Here is a 12,369-nt window from a genome sequence, read left to right on the forward strand (position 1 = left end):
TTCCGTACTTATCAGTGTCTGGAAGCTGACCAGGATGAAGTCTGAAATGATCAACGCTACGCAACAGGCGAGCCGGAAAGGCCGTTGGCTGACCATCAATAACAAAAAGGGACGGTGGCGACAGGCCCGGGTGCTGTTCGCACCCGTGGACAGGCGAATCCCAGCTTCGAAACGGAAGCCGATCGGTGAAAACCTAATTTCCCCAGCTGCAATCCCCTATGCCAAAGAGGTGCGCCGCGGTACTGCATTTATGTATAGCCATCGGTCTAACGGCTCTCAAAGAATCAGAAAGAGAACCTCGCCGCGACATCTGGGTACGGCTCAGAAAAAACCATCGACTGGCTTCGAGGAATGAGCCGGGCGGGTGCCATTCTGGACGGAATATTACAAATCACACACCCTTCCCAAAGACGCTTCGTTCGAGAAAACCTGTGCGACTACAAGCTTAGAAGGGGCCTCATGTCTACCTGGTGTTTCCCCACTCAAGCCTGCCAAATTATCGGGAACCGGGAAACCATCTTCCATCGAGATTCCGGCGATGCCAGCCTTTTCTACGACTTGGTCACCAGTGTCGGAACATACGGCGAAGAAGCATACATGGGGTACCACTCCTTGGGGTGCTCGGTCCCCTACGACTCAGGCAACGTTCAATGCTTTCTCGCAAAGCACCTCGTACATGGTGTTCCGGCGGTATCCGGTGATCGTCAATGCCTGGCGTTGTTCAACCAGCAGGGAGTAATGAAGTCATGGGGTTTGTCGAACCACGATCTAGCCTGGGCTCCCCCGACCGTAAATGACGTTTTGGAAGCTTGCCGGAGTAAAAACGATTGCGTGCACGTGTAATTACGAAGTAACAATGGATCCTTGCGCAGATGCGGCGTATTTAATATGAATGCAAACCTTGACCATGCTGAAGCTAGATGTGCGTGTATGGGGCGCTTTGGATATTCCACAACTTCGAACTAGGGCTGACGACGTGATTGAATCTGCCGGCGGCGGTGAAGGTGCGCGGTGCGACCCCAGCCCTCTACTTACCGGCTTGTGATTCCCCTGAGGATATCGGGTGGCTGAGTACAAGGCATTGTAAGTTCGTTTGTGTGCCTGCTGCTTTCGGCGTCGGCGTCAAATAAATGATACTTAATTGCGCGCACACCTGAGGGCGTAGACCAGAGCTTGAGCATGTGGTGCTGGCGGAGCGCACGGCGCGGCTTGTCAACCAGCGATGGGCCGCCACCAAATGTGTGATATACAATGTGGCCGAAGTGAATAGAAGAATCCGTATTTACCAGCGGATCCAATAACGGTGTTTGTATAGCCGGTAGGAATTAGCAAGGCAATTTCGTCCAATTGGTACATCTCCAATAGCATTCAATCCGCGCTAAGAAAGCATATACATCATATCTCTTCTCTCACAGGCCATAATGCTTGTTCATCTTGGTGTCTTCCCCTTCGATATCAATAATCATTCCTTTGAAAGTCGAGATCAGCGGCGGGGAGGGGGCTGGGTTTGATTGGTTCACAGTCGGCGCACCTTCAAACGCCGTCGGAAGTGAAAGACTTGCGGCGCGTATTGCCATTGGCCCCACCAAATCGCCCTGAAATAATGAAGGCGGCGGTACGGCGCGCTTGGGCTCTTGTTTGACCGCTGCGAGGTCACCACAGAAGAACGGGGTAGACGGAGGAACACGTGCGGACTTGGACGCGCCCCTGGCTGGCGTGCTACCCAACGCCGTCGGAAGTGAAACACCGGTGCCGCGTATTGCCGGAGGCCCCACCAAATCGCCCTGAAATAATGAAGGCGGCGGTACGGCGCGCTTGGGCTCTTGTTTGACCGCTGCGAGGTCACCACAGAAGAACGGGGTAGCGGAGGAACACGTGCGGACTTGGACGCGCCCCTGGCTGGCGTGCTACCCAACGCCGTCGGAAGTGAAACACCGGCGGCTCGTATTTCCGTTGGCTCCACCAAATCGCCCCGGAACAACGAAAGCGGTGGTACGGCGCGCTTGGGCTCTTGTTTGACCGCTGCGATGTCACCATTGAAAGACGACGTAGATGGGGGAACGCATGCGAGCTCGGATGGGCCCGCGGCTGACATGCCTCCCGATGTTGCCGGTGATGGAAGCGAACGAATCAGTCCAGATTCTACCGTCTGTCGGCCGAACCGGATGACCGCACGGGGTGAAAGTAGACCAACCGTTCGATCCGCTGGGTCGCTCTGGAAATGTGATGGCGGCGGTTGGAACCGGGACGGCGTGGCCTTCTGCTCCAACATGGCGCCCTGGGGCTCCGGCGGCGATGGATTGAAAAGGACCAGGGGAGGCGGATGGGATTCATCCTCCCAAACACTAGCGTGTTCGGAACGACCGAGGGGGGTCTGCATGATGTCATTGTCAGTCACACGGAACATCTTAAGATAAGAGCCACACATACCGCCTCGGCGTTCGATACCAATTCCAAGAGCAACTCCCAGCGCTGTTCCGCAGCGCATCCTGAAACGAAGGAGGGACGATCGGGGAAGGCATACCGCAACAGTGTCATTGCGGTTGCGATGCCGCAAGAAGAACTGTCATCCTGCACGCCGCATATCAACGTTTCCGAATCTATGACCCAGTGCCGTTCGGGAATATTTAACCCTGCGTCTATTCCTCGAGCCGCTGCCAGTATGGTACGCTCCGCCGCCGGCCAGAGATTGTGGGACTTCGTATACTGGGGCTTGGAGTCGGCGTAAAGAACCTTGCTCTCGCTGATCTTGAACACAACAGGGATCCAGTGATCTGGGAGATGCCATGGTACGAGGATGTTCGCGTTCCTGTGGAAACGTTTCTTCCGCCCCCACGACCTAAACTTCTGCGTGATCGCCCCTTCGGGAAACTTGCTGACATGAATGGAATATGTCATTGTGTCGTGTTCTCACGGCGTCCCCCGCACAAGGGTGTTGATCATAGCGGAAACACGATCGAGGACTTCATCGCTAATCCAACAATCTCGTTCGAGTAGCCTGCGGATAACTTCCGGCCAGCCAAACCGGATGGCCGGTAGGTGGCGGATGCCCAGCAAGAGGGCGTCCGCGCTCTGATTCGGCTGCTGCATGTTCAGCGAGTTGAGATATATATTGCGGATCCTGTGAATGTTTTGCAGCTGTCGCCACAGGGCGACGACCCACAAAGGAAGCGGTATTGTTGGGTCTCCCGGATGGATCACTGACCGGCGCCCCAAGGGGAGATTGTCCATAAATCTTATAGAGGGAATGTTGATGCGTGAGCCTTCACTGTAATGATCTACGAGAGGAACCCATGGGGGGACCTCGCGCGGGCCTATAGGTGCATCGTTAGAAAACATAAGACTGGTTCCGTCTTCCCAGCAGCGCAGCGGTTTTTGGGTGCACCACGTGCGCTTCACGAGCTGATCGACGGTGCAGGCCGGCGATGGAAGGAAAAGATTCGCAAGCACAGGCGGAATGTTCTTGTTGTTCCACTGGTCAAGACTAAGCCCTGGGATCGTCATTTCGTAATCTTTGATGTCGGGGCCTGGTCTCATGTCAGCCGGTCCTGCATCCTGGCCACATGGCCGACGTACGGTCAACCACGTATGGAGCTAAGGTTTTAACGTCAGGTGCGACACCCATCGGCCGTCAGTGCGGCATTACGCACCTCCAAATGTCAGGGTGTGCGACATTGTGATCTTGAGAACATACAAGAAGGGCGTGAGGTGGGGAGCGGCACAGCAACTAGAGCGCTGCGCCGGGTGGCGTGGGAGGGGCTGACATAAAGTTCAGTTTCGACGCGGCAACTCGTTGATTCCCATAGCGCGCGGCCGCCCCCCCAATCCCGCTTTTTCCCAACTCTCACGCCATCCAGTCTTCCCCGACAACATCTTGTCATGCAACCCGGCTCAATGGAACAGGTGCAGAAGCTTTCTTCTCAAATACACCACGCCATCCTCCGAAAGCCCGACCCTGCTGCCACCCCTACCGAGGACCTTGCGTACTGGACCATGTGGCTCAAATACACCGTGTCGGAAGTCCTATTCTTGCAAGTTCAGCACGGTATTATGAGATTTCCACGCTACGTGGTCGGCGCTGCGTACGAATATCAGAAATCCGCCCGCGTTCCAGGATACGAATTCTCCGGACTTGCTGTCAAAGCAATCGGCGACAAGACAACGGCAGCCCAATGGTACGATTTTGCCTTGCCAATTGAGGGCGACGATGATGGGGCGGTCCCGCTGTTGAAGTGGGAGGAGATCGACCACGAATGGATTGATAGCGGTGAGTAACCATTCCACCCTTGTTATTTCCGCAGAATTTCATCGCTCTGCAGTCACGCCGGCTACCCCAGTTCCCCTCCCCTCAAAGAAGCGCGGTAATCCGCCCGGTATACCTGCCGGTGACATGAAGCGGGGCCGCAGCGACGCGCCCCTGGATGCCCGTACGTCGACGTTATAAATATACTTTCTGTATTTTCAACACTTCCCTCTTTCCCCCAGCACCTCTCAAACGGCGGAGGGTGACGGCGAGGATGAGCAGAACACCACGCCTGCCGCGCATTGAGGTGCCGTCGTCTAGCTCCGAGTCTGAGGAAGAGCTAACGCGCGGTCAGTGCCCGGAAACCAGACTATCGAACAAAACTGACTTGCGTCGATACAGGGCGAAGCACAACACCGCGTCGTAAAGCCGGGCGGCGCAACCAACGCGGCGCGTCCAAACCACGCTCCACATCGAATGCAAGTTCGCAGCGTTCCATCGTGACTCGTTCCCAGTCGCGCTCACAGCGACCCAAAAATGGGACTGCGGATGGTGGCCACGAGGCCGACCGCGACGTCAACGCAGAAGGGGCTGAAACAAAGAAAATGCGCCCCAACGAGAGTCGCAAAGCCGTCGAGCCGGAACGGTACTTCCCGGAATTCCCAAATTCTCAGCATAGCCTTCCAGTTGGCATTATCTCGATGAACGGGGTGAGCCTTGGTCCGCTGATCTCTGCTGTTACACCAGACGCTAAATTTCAGCACAGCCCTACAAGAAACTCCGCTGCGCCGTCTGCGTAGATCACGGCCAAGATTGCATAATATCGCCGTTCACATCTAAATGTTGCCTAGCCTGCATCACGCTTAAGGGCTCTTGTAGCATCACGAAGCTCGCACACGGAAGACTGGCGCTTGGCGCCTACCTCCTTTATCGAGTCGGCGTCCAACTGGCGAACCCTGACATGTACCCAAATCCCATTTTCCTGTCCAAAGCATGGCTGGACCGGGCGAGCAAGGATGTCCCCGACTGGTTTTACTTTTGGTATTTCTACTGGCACAGGCAACCGGCAAAAGTCATCCGAGAAATCATCGACAACGAACGGTACATGTCTCTTCGATGGCCAGACCCGGAGCCTGGCAAAGACCGTCTCGTTTTTATTGATTTGCAAGACGTCGAAATTTCCAAGGTGATTTGTCTCCAGTCTGTCCTCGGTGTGGATGCTCATCGAGGGTCAGGAACATTGGGATTACCCAACTGCGCCGCAACGTCCAAGAACCTCCCGCAATGCAAAGAAAGGGCCGACGACGCTTCGTATGTATTTGTTACATCAATTATAACCAACGCTTATCCGTGTGTAGCGAAGGTTGACATAACAACCCTAACGTCCGACGGTAAGTCACCTCAGTCGATTCAGGTCTCTGTGATGTCCATCGCCGTCGTGTCCATGACCGGCGGTAATGGGCATCTACGAGCGGCAGGATTATCCATGCTGCGATGAAGAATGTACCATTACCGCCGGTCGTGTGTTCATTTCCATCGGTGCAACGCCGTCTGTAAATGATAGCCCGATGCTGAATATTGGCATTTGGCTGCTACTTCTGTATCTCGCTGAATCTTTCGGTAGATGATCTGTCGGCAGTTCCCTCCGGTGATGAGGCCGATGACGTGGGAAGGAAAACACGATTCAACATCGCCGCCGTTTCCCCCAGCAACAGCGCCGGCCCATCCATCGATGTGAAGGGGAAGACAAAGGAACGCCCCCCTGCCTTCGCTATGACGAGGCCGAGCCACGCCTCCCCCATTCCTCCCGGTACGTCTGTCTCAAATGTTATGATTAGATCTCATTTTGTTCCAGATGGCGATGACCTTCTCATGGAAGCACTTGGTAACCTTGATGTTGGCACTGACGTGAGCGAGCCACGTCCCCTATCCTCAGAGACGAGCGCAATCAGCCGTCGTGTCTTTGCCCTGGAGCAGCAAGTTCGCGAATTGAAGGAGGAGAATGCCGAGCTGCGCCGAGCACGTGCGTATGCATATACGTCCAAGTAAACGTTCGCTTATCATGTTTTATAGAAGCGGCCTTTCCTGGTAGTCGGGAACTCATCAGCATGGTTGTACAACGGCTACAACAAGACGGATTGGGTGTAGCTCGGTCGGGCGTTTATCACGGTGCGGACCGCAATGAGCAAGCGGCTCTGCGCGAGTCGATCCTCGGCCCAGATGCATCCGCATCACCATCCGCCGGCGCGGGCCCCCCGTCGACTATCCGCGCCAATCCTCCTCCTCATGCCGGCCGTCAGCCTCCTCATCTCGGCGGCTTCCTCGGAGCGGCGCCCTCTAGCTCTGTGTCCGCCCCTCCCGCCGCCGTTCGAGCAACCGCTCAGGCCACATTTACAGAGCAATCCCACTCCGGCACTGCACCCCCCACGCGCCCGTGGTTCTCAAATCCCGGTATGGACTTGCTCCGAGACGCAGTGTAGACCGCCCTTTTCCGTCCGAGACGATCAATATGAGATGGGGCCGATGTGAAAGCAATTTATTTCGACTTCGCGGACATATATATACTACAATGTTAATAATGCCACTTGTAGTGGGGTGTATCTACTCATAATCCGTTTGGCCCACACGGAGTCGACGTGCCTGGACCCGTCTCTGGCCGGTAGCTCGCTTCGATGAACCAGGACGTCTTTACCTCGAGATGGTCTTCCCCTGCGCGGCCCATCGGCGGTAGGGCTGACCAAGCCCTTCCTACAACGACGACGCGCGCTGTGCATTGCCAACGCGGCATAAGCCGGCCCGACATCGACCGCACACGCAGCAGCCCGTCGACGTATGTATTTGCTTGCACCGCTCGTCTTGTTGTGCCTTTTCTTCCCGTCATCGCTCCTCTCAAATTTCCGAGCCGCCTCGGCTCAAACTTGTCGAGCTGTGCGATGGGCATGAAGATATGGGGGCGGGAATGGAGAGAAACAAATGTCAATACATAGCGAAAAGCGAGTGATTGCGAAGGGACAGTGTCGCGCAGGAAGCAGCAGACGGACGCAGTCTCGGATATTGGATTCCTCGACTATTAGCTACGCCCGTTTCGCCGACAACATAACCTTGGGCTTCAACAAAATTGTTCGCTTTCTCCTGAAGCCTTCGTTGCTTCCCTCCTCCTCCCCGTCCTCAGGCGTCCTCACCTCGTTCTCTCGGACAAGGCCCAGCGCCGTCGTGAAAAGAACTTGCCGCCCCTCTGACATCTGTCTCTGTGATGCTCTGGGGCCCGCCCACTCGTCCTCCATTAGAGTGTCGTCGAACTGCTGCCCGCAGTGAACGAGGTCGACCTCCAAGTCGCATGACACGATCATCTCCCCCGCGGCGCGGCGGAGGTCGAGCGCACGGCGCACGATCTCCCGAAATCTCGGGACGTACGCGGCGTGCACCTGTTCGCAGAGCTCGTTGAGCGTGCTGTCAACGCCGAACACCCGCAGGACGGCCGCCACACCCTGGACCATCTCCTGCTCTGCTGGTGGGAGCATGGCCACCTCCGTGTTGAGGAGCGTGCGGATGTGCGACAGACACAGGGAACGCCACCGCCCGGAGACGAACTGCGGCTCTGTGTCAATGTGTCAGCGGAAGTGTGGGGGCAAGAGAGGTGTCGTACCGCGGGCGGTGATGCTCTTCCTCAGCTGCGTCAAGCGGTGCTGAAGCCGGCTGTCCGCGGTGAAGTCCCAGGTGCCGCAGAGGTAATGTATGAATGAGACCATAAAGCCTTGAAGGGCTACTTGCACGAGGTTGCTGGCGTCGTCCGGGCTAGACGCCGCATCTTTCAGCGCACCGATGACGTCGATGGAGTTGAAGAATTTCTTCAGCCAGACGGTTGCACACTCTATGTCGTGGCAGTCGGCAACATAGCGGTCATGGTATGTGTCTTCGATAGTGGCGGATATCTGGAAGATTTGTTCATTGAGGGTATTGACGAGGTCGAGGACTTCCGTCTCAGAGAGATCGTCGGCGGAGGGGAAGAAGAACTTGGCGCTGCGAAGCTCGCTCGTGCGTACGTCGAGGAGTTTGGCGTTGTTGTCGGCTTGGCGTCGGGCGGCAGCGAGATCCCGCTCGAGCTCCGTGATACGAGACTGTAGCAAGTGGACATGCGCGTCTTCATTGAAGTCCCTGTCGGACTCACAACGGCGCAGCTGTGCTTCCAACGCAGCAGCGCGATTTTCGTGGTTTACTGCAGCTTCGGCAGCTTCTTTGAACTGGCGTGCCCCGTGAACTAGAGCACGCTCGTGGACCCGCAGCTGCATTTGCGAGGCAGCAAGCTCTTGCTCCTTTTGCTGATAGGCGATCTGGAGCATTTGCAGCTGCTTTCTAACGTCTTCCATCGCTTGAGCGGTGACTGGGACTTCTCCCCGAGGGGCGAGGGGGCGATGAGCTGGGGATATGTAGGGTGTCGGAATGACCACTGTGGGGCGGCGGCGGCGGCGGACGTGCAGCGGGGCTGGCCTCAAACGGTGACGTGGCGGCGTCTATCATACATACATCAGATGACATCGCTCACACAGACGTCGAGGTGAGCCGGCTTCGTCCGGCCGAGCGTGAACCATTCCACGTCGCGATGAGCATCTTACACATCGGCCTCGCGTTCGACATGGCACGCGTCCGTCATTTATTTGTGGTACGTCTCGCTCTGCAACAACGACAATTCAGCCGCCACGGCCCACGCCGGACAACTCGGGTCGCATATAGTGGACGACACCCTTCCAGGATCCCGGAGCCCGTGCTTGTCGGAGGCCTGCGTTACAGCCGTCCCAATATCGATAGGCCATTTTCGCGTAAGAGCACGAGTGAGGCTGAGTGAGGTGTATGTGTGTAGCTTTAGAACGGGCTTGATCGGCGCGTAGCGCCCGAGCGCACCGCAACGAGTACCGCAGGCACTCGACAAAATCTCTGCGTGCATTGTAGACTCCCCGCGTGCGAGCCGTGGCAATAAAAACATGATCGCAGGATGAACACACCGTATTGTGGAGTTGACTGGAAGGTTGCAAAAGTGGATCCCACTTCAGCTCCTTTCATGCGGCGTTAAACCCCTCGCTGCCCTTCTTGCATTTCCGGGCTTCAATTGCCCCGAAGCAGCTGAAAACCGGCCGCTGGTGCGGTTTCGCGACGAGCAAAGAAGCGAGCACGCAAGGACAATGCATTACCCACCCCCATTATCATGCACCACCATCTTCGCCCTCCCTCGCGGTCTGCATGGTCCTGCCCGTCCAAGGAGCGCCTGGACAGTCCCAAAACCGCCCCTGCACGACATGCGGACACCTCCCTCATCCCTCTCTGCCGTCAACGAGAAGCCGAAGCTTGTGCGGAACTTTATTTAGCAATCATTCAGAGCCTCAAGTTGGACGGACCGACTAACCGAACCCAGAAAAGAAGCGGGGAGTATGCCGATGAAGGCATGAGCCTCGATAGCCCCGTCATTGCGACTGCGGCCTCACCTGAGGCGACCCTTCGATGTCAATGGCTGCGGCTCGCGAGAGGGACTGAAAGGAGCCCGGCCTCACGATCCGGTGGCCGCTGCCGCTGCTGAGCTCTGTCGACGTCACACCGCGCGTGTAAAGCCGCCTGTTGGCCGTCTTTGGACGCCTTTGATGTAGCTATTCCAACGGAATTGTATGGGAGGGGATGGCCTACACCGGGTAATCGAATAAGCTGCTAAGATGCCCGGCCCGGAATGTCGACTCACCTTGGGCGATGAGCGCCAAGCCTCGCGAGCGCTTTAATCACGGAATGGCCGGCTGCCAGCGAAGCACCTCACCGGGGCTCATACGAGCTGCGCCGTTTGCAAAACCCTCATCTTCGACGTCGCACGACGCCTCTCACGACTGTCCAGAGAAGCCCTCTTCGCTCACGTCATGAAAGAATCGTTGAAGAACTCTATGTCCGAGGACTATATATTCCGCCTGGTCTTCAAATTCGCCATCGCTCTCACCATTGCTGCGGCTTTGGCAATATCCATCCTTATCCGCCGCGACTCGCCAGACCTTCAGGTCACCTCCCCGCCAAGAAAAATGTCGAGTGTGTATACCCCACTGCTTCACAAAGCGCCCCTTTAAATCTGCCCATGTTCCCAGCCGCCGCCGCCGCCGCCGCCGCCGCCAGCGGTTTGGTTGTTGAAGAGCGTGTCATCGCGGAGCAAGTGACCGGCACACCGACCCGGGAAGATCAGATAGATGAATTGAGGCGCGAACAGGAAGCATTGCGCGCCCAGTTGCGCAATCAGGACGCGCTGCAGGAGAGCTACAACGAGCTACGCGACTCCTACGACGAGCTACGCGACTCCTACGATGAGCTACGCGACTCCTACGACGAGCTACGCAACTCCCACGACGAGCTACAACGCAACTACCGCACTCTGACGGAGCAGGTGCGCCTTTTGCTCAGCGACCGCCCTTCGCTGCGCCGCAACGGCCCCTCGCCACCTTCCACGGAGGCCCACTCCAACACCGAGGAGTCTTATGGGACCTTTGGCTCTCCCCCGTGAGTTTATCCTGTTCTCAGTTCCCGAGGAAGCCGGCCCATGACTTGCGTCCAGTTCTGCCATTTTGGACGACCCGATGACTTCGACCCCGAGCGTCGGCCTCACCGACGAGACGCACGCCGATGGATTCGGCGGCGGACCCTCCGTTCTCCCGCAACCGACGGATGCCGCCGCGTCAGAGAATGTAGTCCGCCATCGTACCGTCCGCCTGGAAGAGGCGACTGGCGGGCAGGGTTTGCTCCCTCCCCCCAGGTCGAACACCACGGTCATTCATCCCGCACCCTCCGTTGTCGCCCCCGTCGAGCCCACACTGGGTAGGGGCCCGCTTCAACAGCCCCTTCAGCCACGCGCCGCACCATTCGCCGTCCCCTTCCCCCTCGACGGGTCGAACGAGCAGTGGTCTCCCATCCCCTCCATCGCGACAACACCGGCCGCTGAAGACGAAGTGTTGGCGGTACCTAGTGCGGCTGGTTGGACCGCTACTGGACCCCATCACCTTTCCCCAGCTGTTCCTGCCGCCGACAGCCACGCCGACGTGAGGGGCCGCAAGAGGAGCTTCATGCAAAGGTTGGTCCCCGGATGGTTCCAAGATTTGCAGCGGCGGTCGAAGTCCCTTCCTGGAGAGCGATAGAATTGCATGATTGTATACTTCCTTGCATTAATTGTAGACTCGTGGATCTTCGACGACGGCGACCCAGCTTGTGAGGCCGGTCTTTATTGTGTGCTTATAACTTTATTGGGTTGCCCCAGGGCGTCATCGAGCAGCATATTCAATTTCAGCGACAAGCACGGTATATCTGCTTTTCATTTACAGGGGTGCATACCCTGCCACTTTGCCCAGGCAAAATGCGGTGCTTCTCTGACGGCCGACAGGGCCGTCTTAGGACAAGAAACGGCTCCTCATCCCTGATCCTTTCAAACGACAGCAGAAGAGCGCCACAGTCCAAATGCCTCAGCGGGCTGCGAAATATTACGTCCGCCAACGTGATAGACGTTATCCGAAGCCGGCGGCCGCACCTTGAGCTTCGGCGACTTCCCGTCGCTTTCACGTGGTTTGGAAGGGAGAATGCGTCCGAGAGAATGGACGGGAGAAACGGCCGCCGAGCTGACATGCCTAGATCGGCGCAGGGGCCGGTCCCTCGGGCCGATGGAGGTCGCCGATGCTCCTTATGGTCGGGAGCCGCTGCAGGCTCCGACGTTCAGGTGAAATCGGGCCGACGCAGCCGATTCTTCGCAACGGTCGCCGGGTAATCGGGCCGATGGAGCGGGGCTTCGGCGGGCGGTGTCCAATGTGTCGGGCTCGTTGCGGCCGCGTTCAGTAAAAATCTGGGCGCTCCGTGGGCGGAGGCTTAGGCCAGACGAATGACCGGGTGTTTTCGGAACTTTCGCTGCCGGAAAGACATGCGGATGGCATGGGCAGGCGCAGGTGGCGACGACCGCCCCGCCCTCTCCCCTCACGGCCCTTGCCCCCGTTCAAGATGAGTTTCAAGGTCCCAGAACATGAAGTCCTGACGAGTACCGGGGTTGTCGGTGAGTAGACCGGTCGTTTCTTACCCCCATCATTGACAGAACATTGCAGAGCAGCAGTTGAAACGCCGAGCCAAGA

The 12,369-nt window shown here is 57.3% G+C and overlaps 4 protein-coding genes across 4 annotated transcripts; 2 read left to right on the plus strand and 2 right to left on the minus strand.

Moving 5' to 3' along the window:
• Nucleotides 1-1,409: 1,409 nt before the first annotated feature.
• BXZ73DRAFT_76400 (uncharacterized protein) lies at nucleotides 1,410-3,537 on the minus strand (the record flags this gene model as incomplete). Its single annotated transcript, XM_048022417.1, has 6 exons — nucleotides 1,410-1,447; nucleotides 1,532-1,907; nucleotides 2,195-2,374; nucleotides 2,431-2,875; nucleotides 2,915-3,121; nucleotides 3,206-3,537. 6 exons carry the CDS (start codon nucleotides 3,535-3,537, stop codon nucleotides 1,410-1,412), a joined length of 1,578 nt encoding a protein of 525 aa, XP_047879540.1.
• Nucleotides 3,538-3,879: 342 nt separating this feature from the next.
• Nucleotides 3,880-6,723, plus strand: BXZ73DRAFT_76401 (uncharacterized protein; the record flags this gene model as incomplete). The annotated part of the gene is made up of 10 exons (XM_048022418.1): nucleotides 3,880-4,267; nucleotides 4,302-4,427; nucleotides 4,486-4,593; nucleotides 4,646-4,953; nucleotides 5,010-5,344; nucleotides 5,445-5,554; nucleotides 5,602-5,634; nucleotides 5,868-6,053; nucleotides 6,099-6,266; nucleotides 6,317-6,723. 10 exons carry the CDS (start codon nucleotides 3,880-3,882, stop codon nucleotides 6,721-6,723), a joined length of 2,169 nt encoding a protein of 722 aa, XP_047879541.1.
• A 594-nt stretch (nucleotides 6,724-7,317) lies between these two features.
• BXZ73DRAFT_44447 (uncharacterized protein) lies at nucleotides 7,318-8,532 on the minus strand (the record flags this gene model as incomplete). Its single annotated transcript, XM_048019341.1, has 2 exons — nucleotides 7,318-7,841; nucleotides 7,890-8,532. 2 exons carry the CDS (start codon nucleotides 8,530-8,532, stop codon nucleotides 7,318-7,320), a joined length of 1,167 nt encoding a protein of 388 aa, XP_047879542.1.
• A 1,629-nt stretch (nucleotides 8,533-10,161) lies between these two features.
• Nucleotides 10,162-11,394, plus strand: BXZ73DRAFT_99973 (uncharacterized protein; the record flags this gene model as incomplete). Its single annotated transcript, XM_048028185.1, has 3 exons — nucleotides 10,162-10,300; nucleotides 10,357-10,762; nucleotides 10,818-11,394. The coding sequence occupies 3 exons, from the start codon at nucleotides 10,162-10,164 to the stop codon at nucleotides 11,392-11,394; spliced, it is 1,122 nt and encodes a 373-aa protein (XP_047879543.1).
• Nucleotides 11,395-12,369: the final 975 nt, after the last annotated feature.

Source organism: Epithele typhae, assembly GCF_022376455.1.
Source record: "Epithele typhae strain CBS 203.58 chromosome Unknown BXZ73scaffold_14, whole genome shotgun sequence".
Lineage (NCBI taxonomy): Eukaryota > Fungi > Basidiomycota > Agaricomycetes > Polyporales > Epitheliaceae > Epithele > Epithele typhae.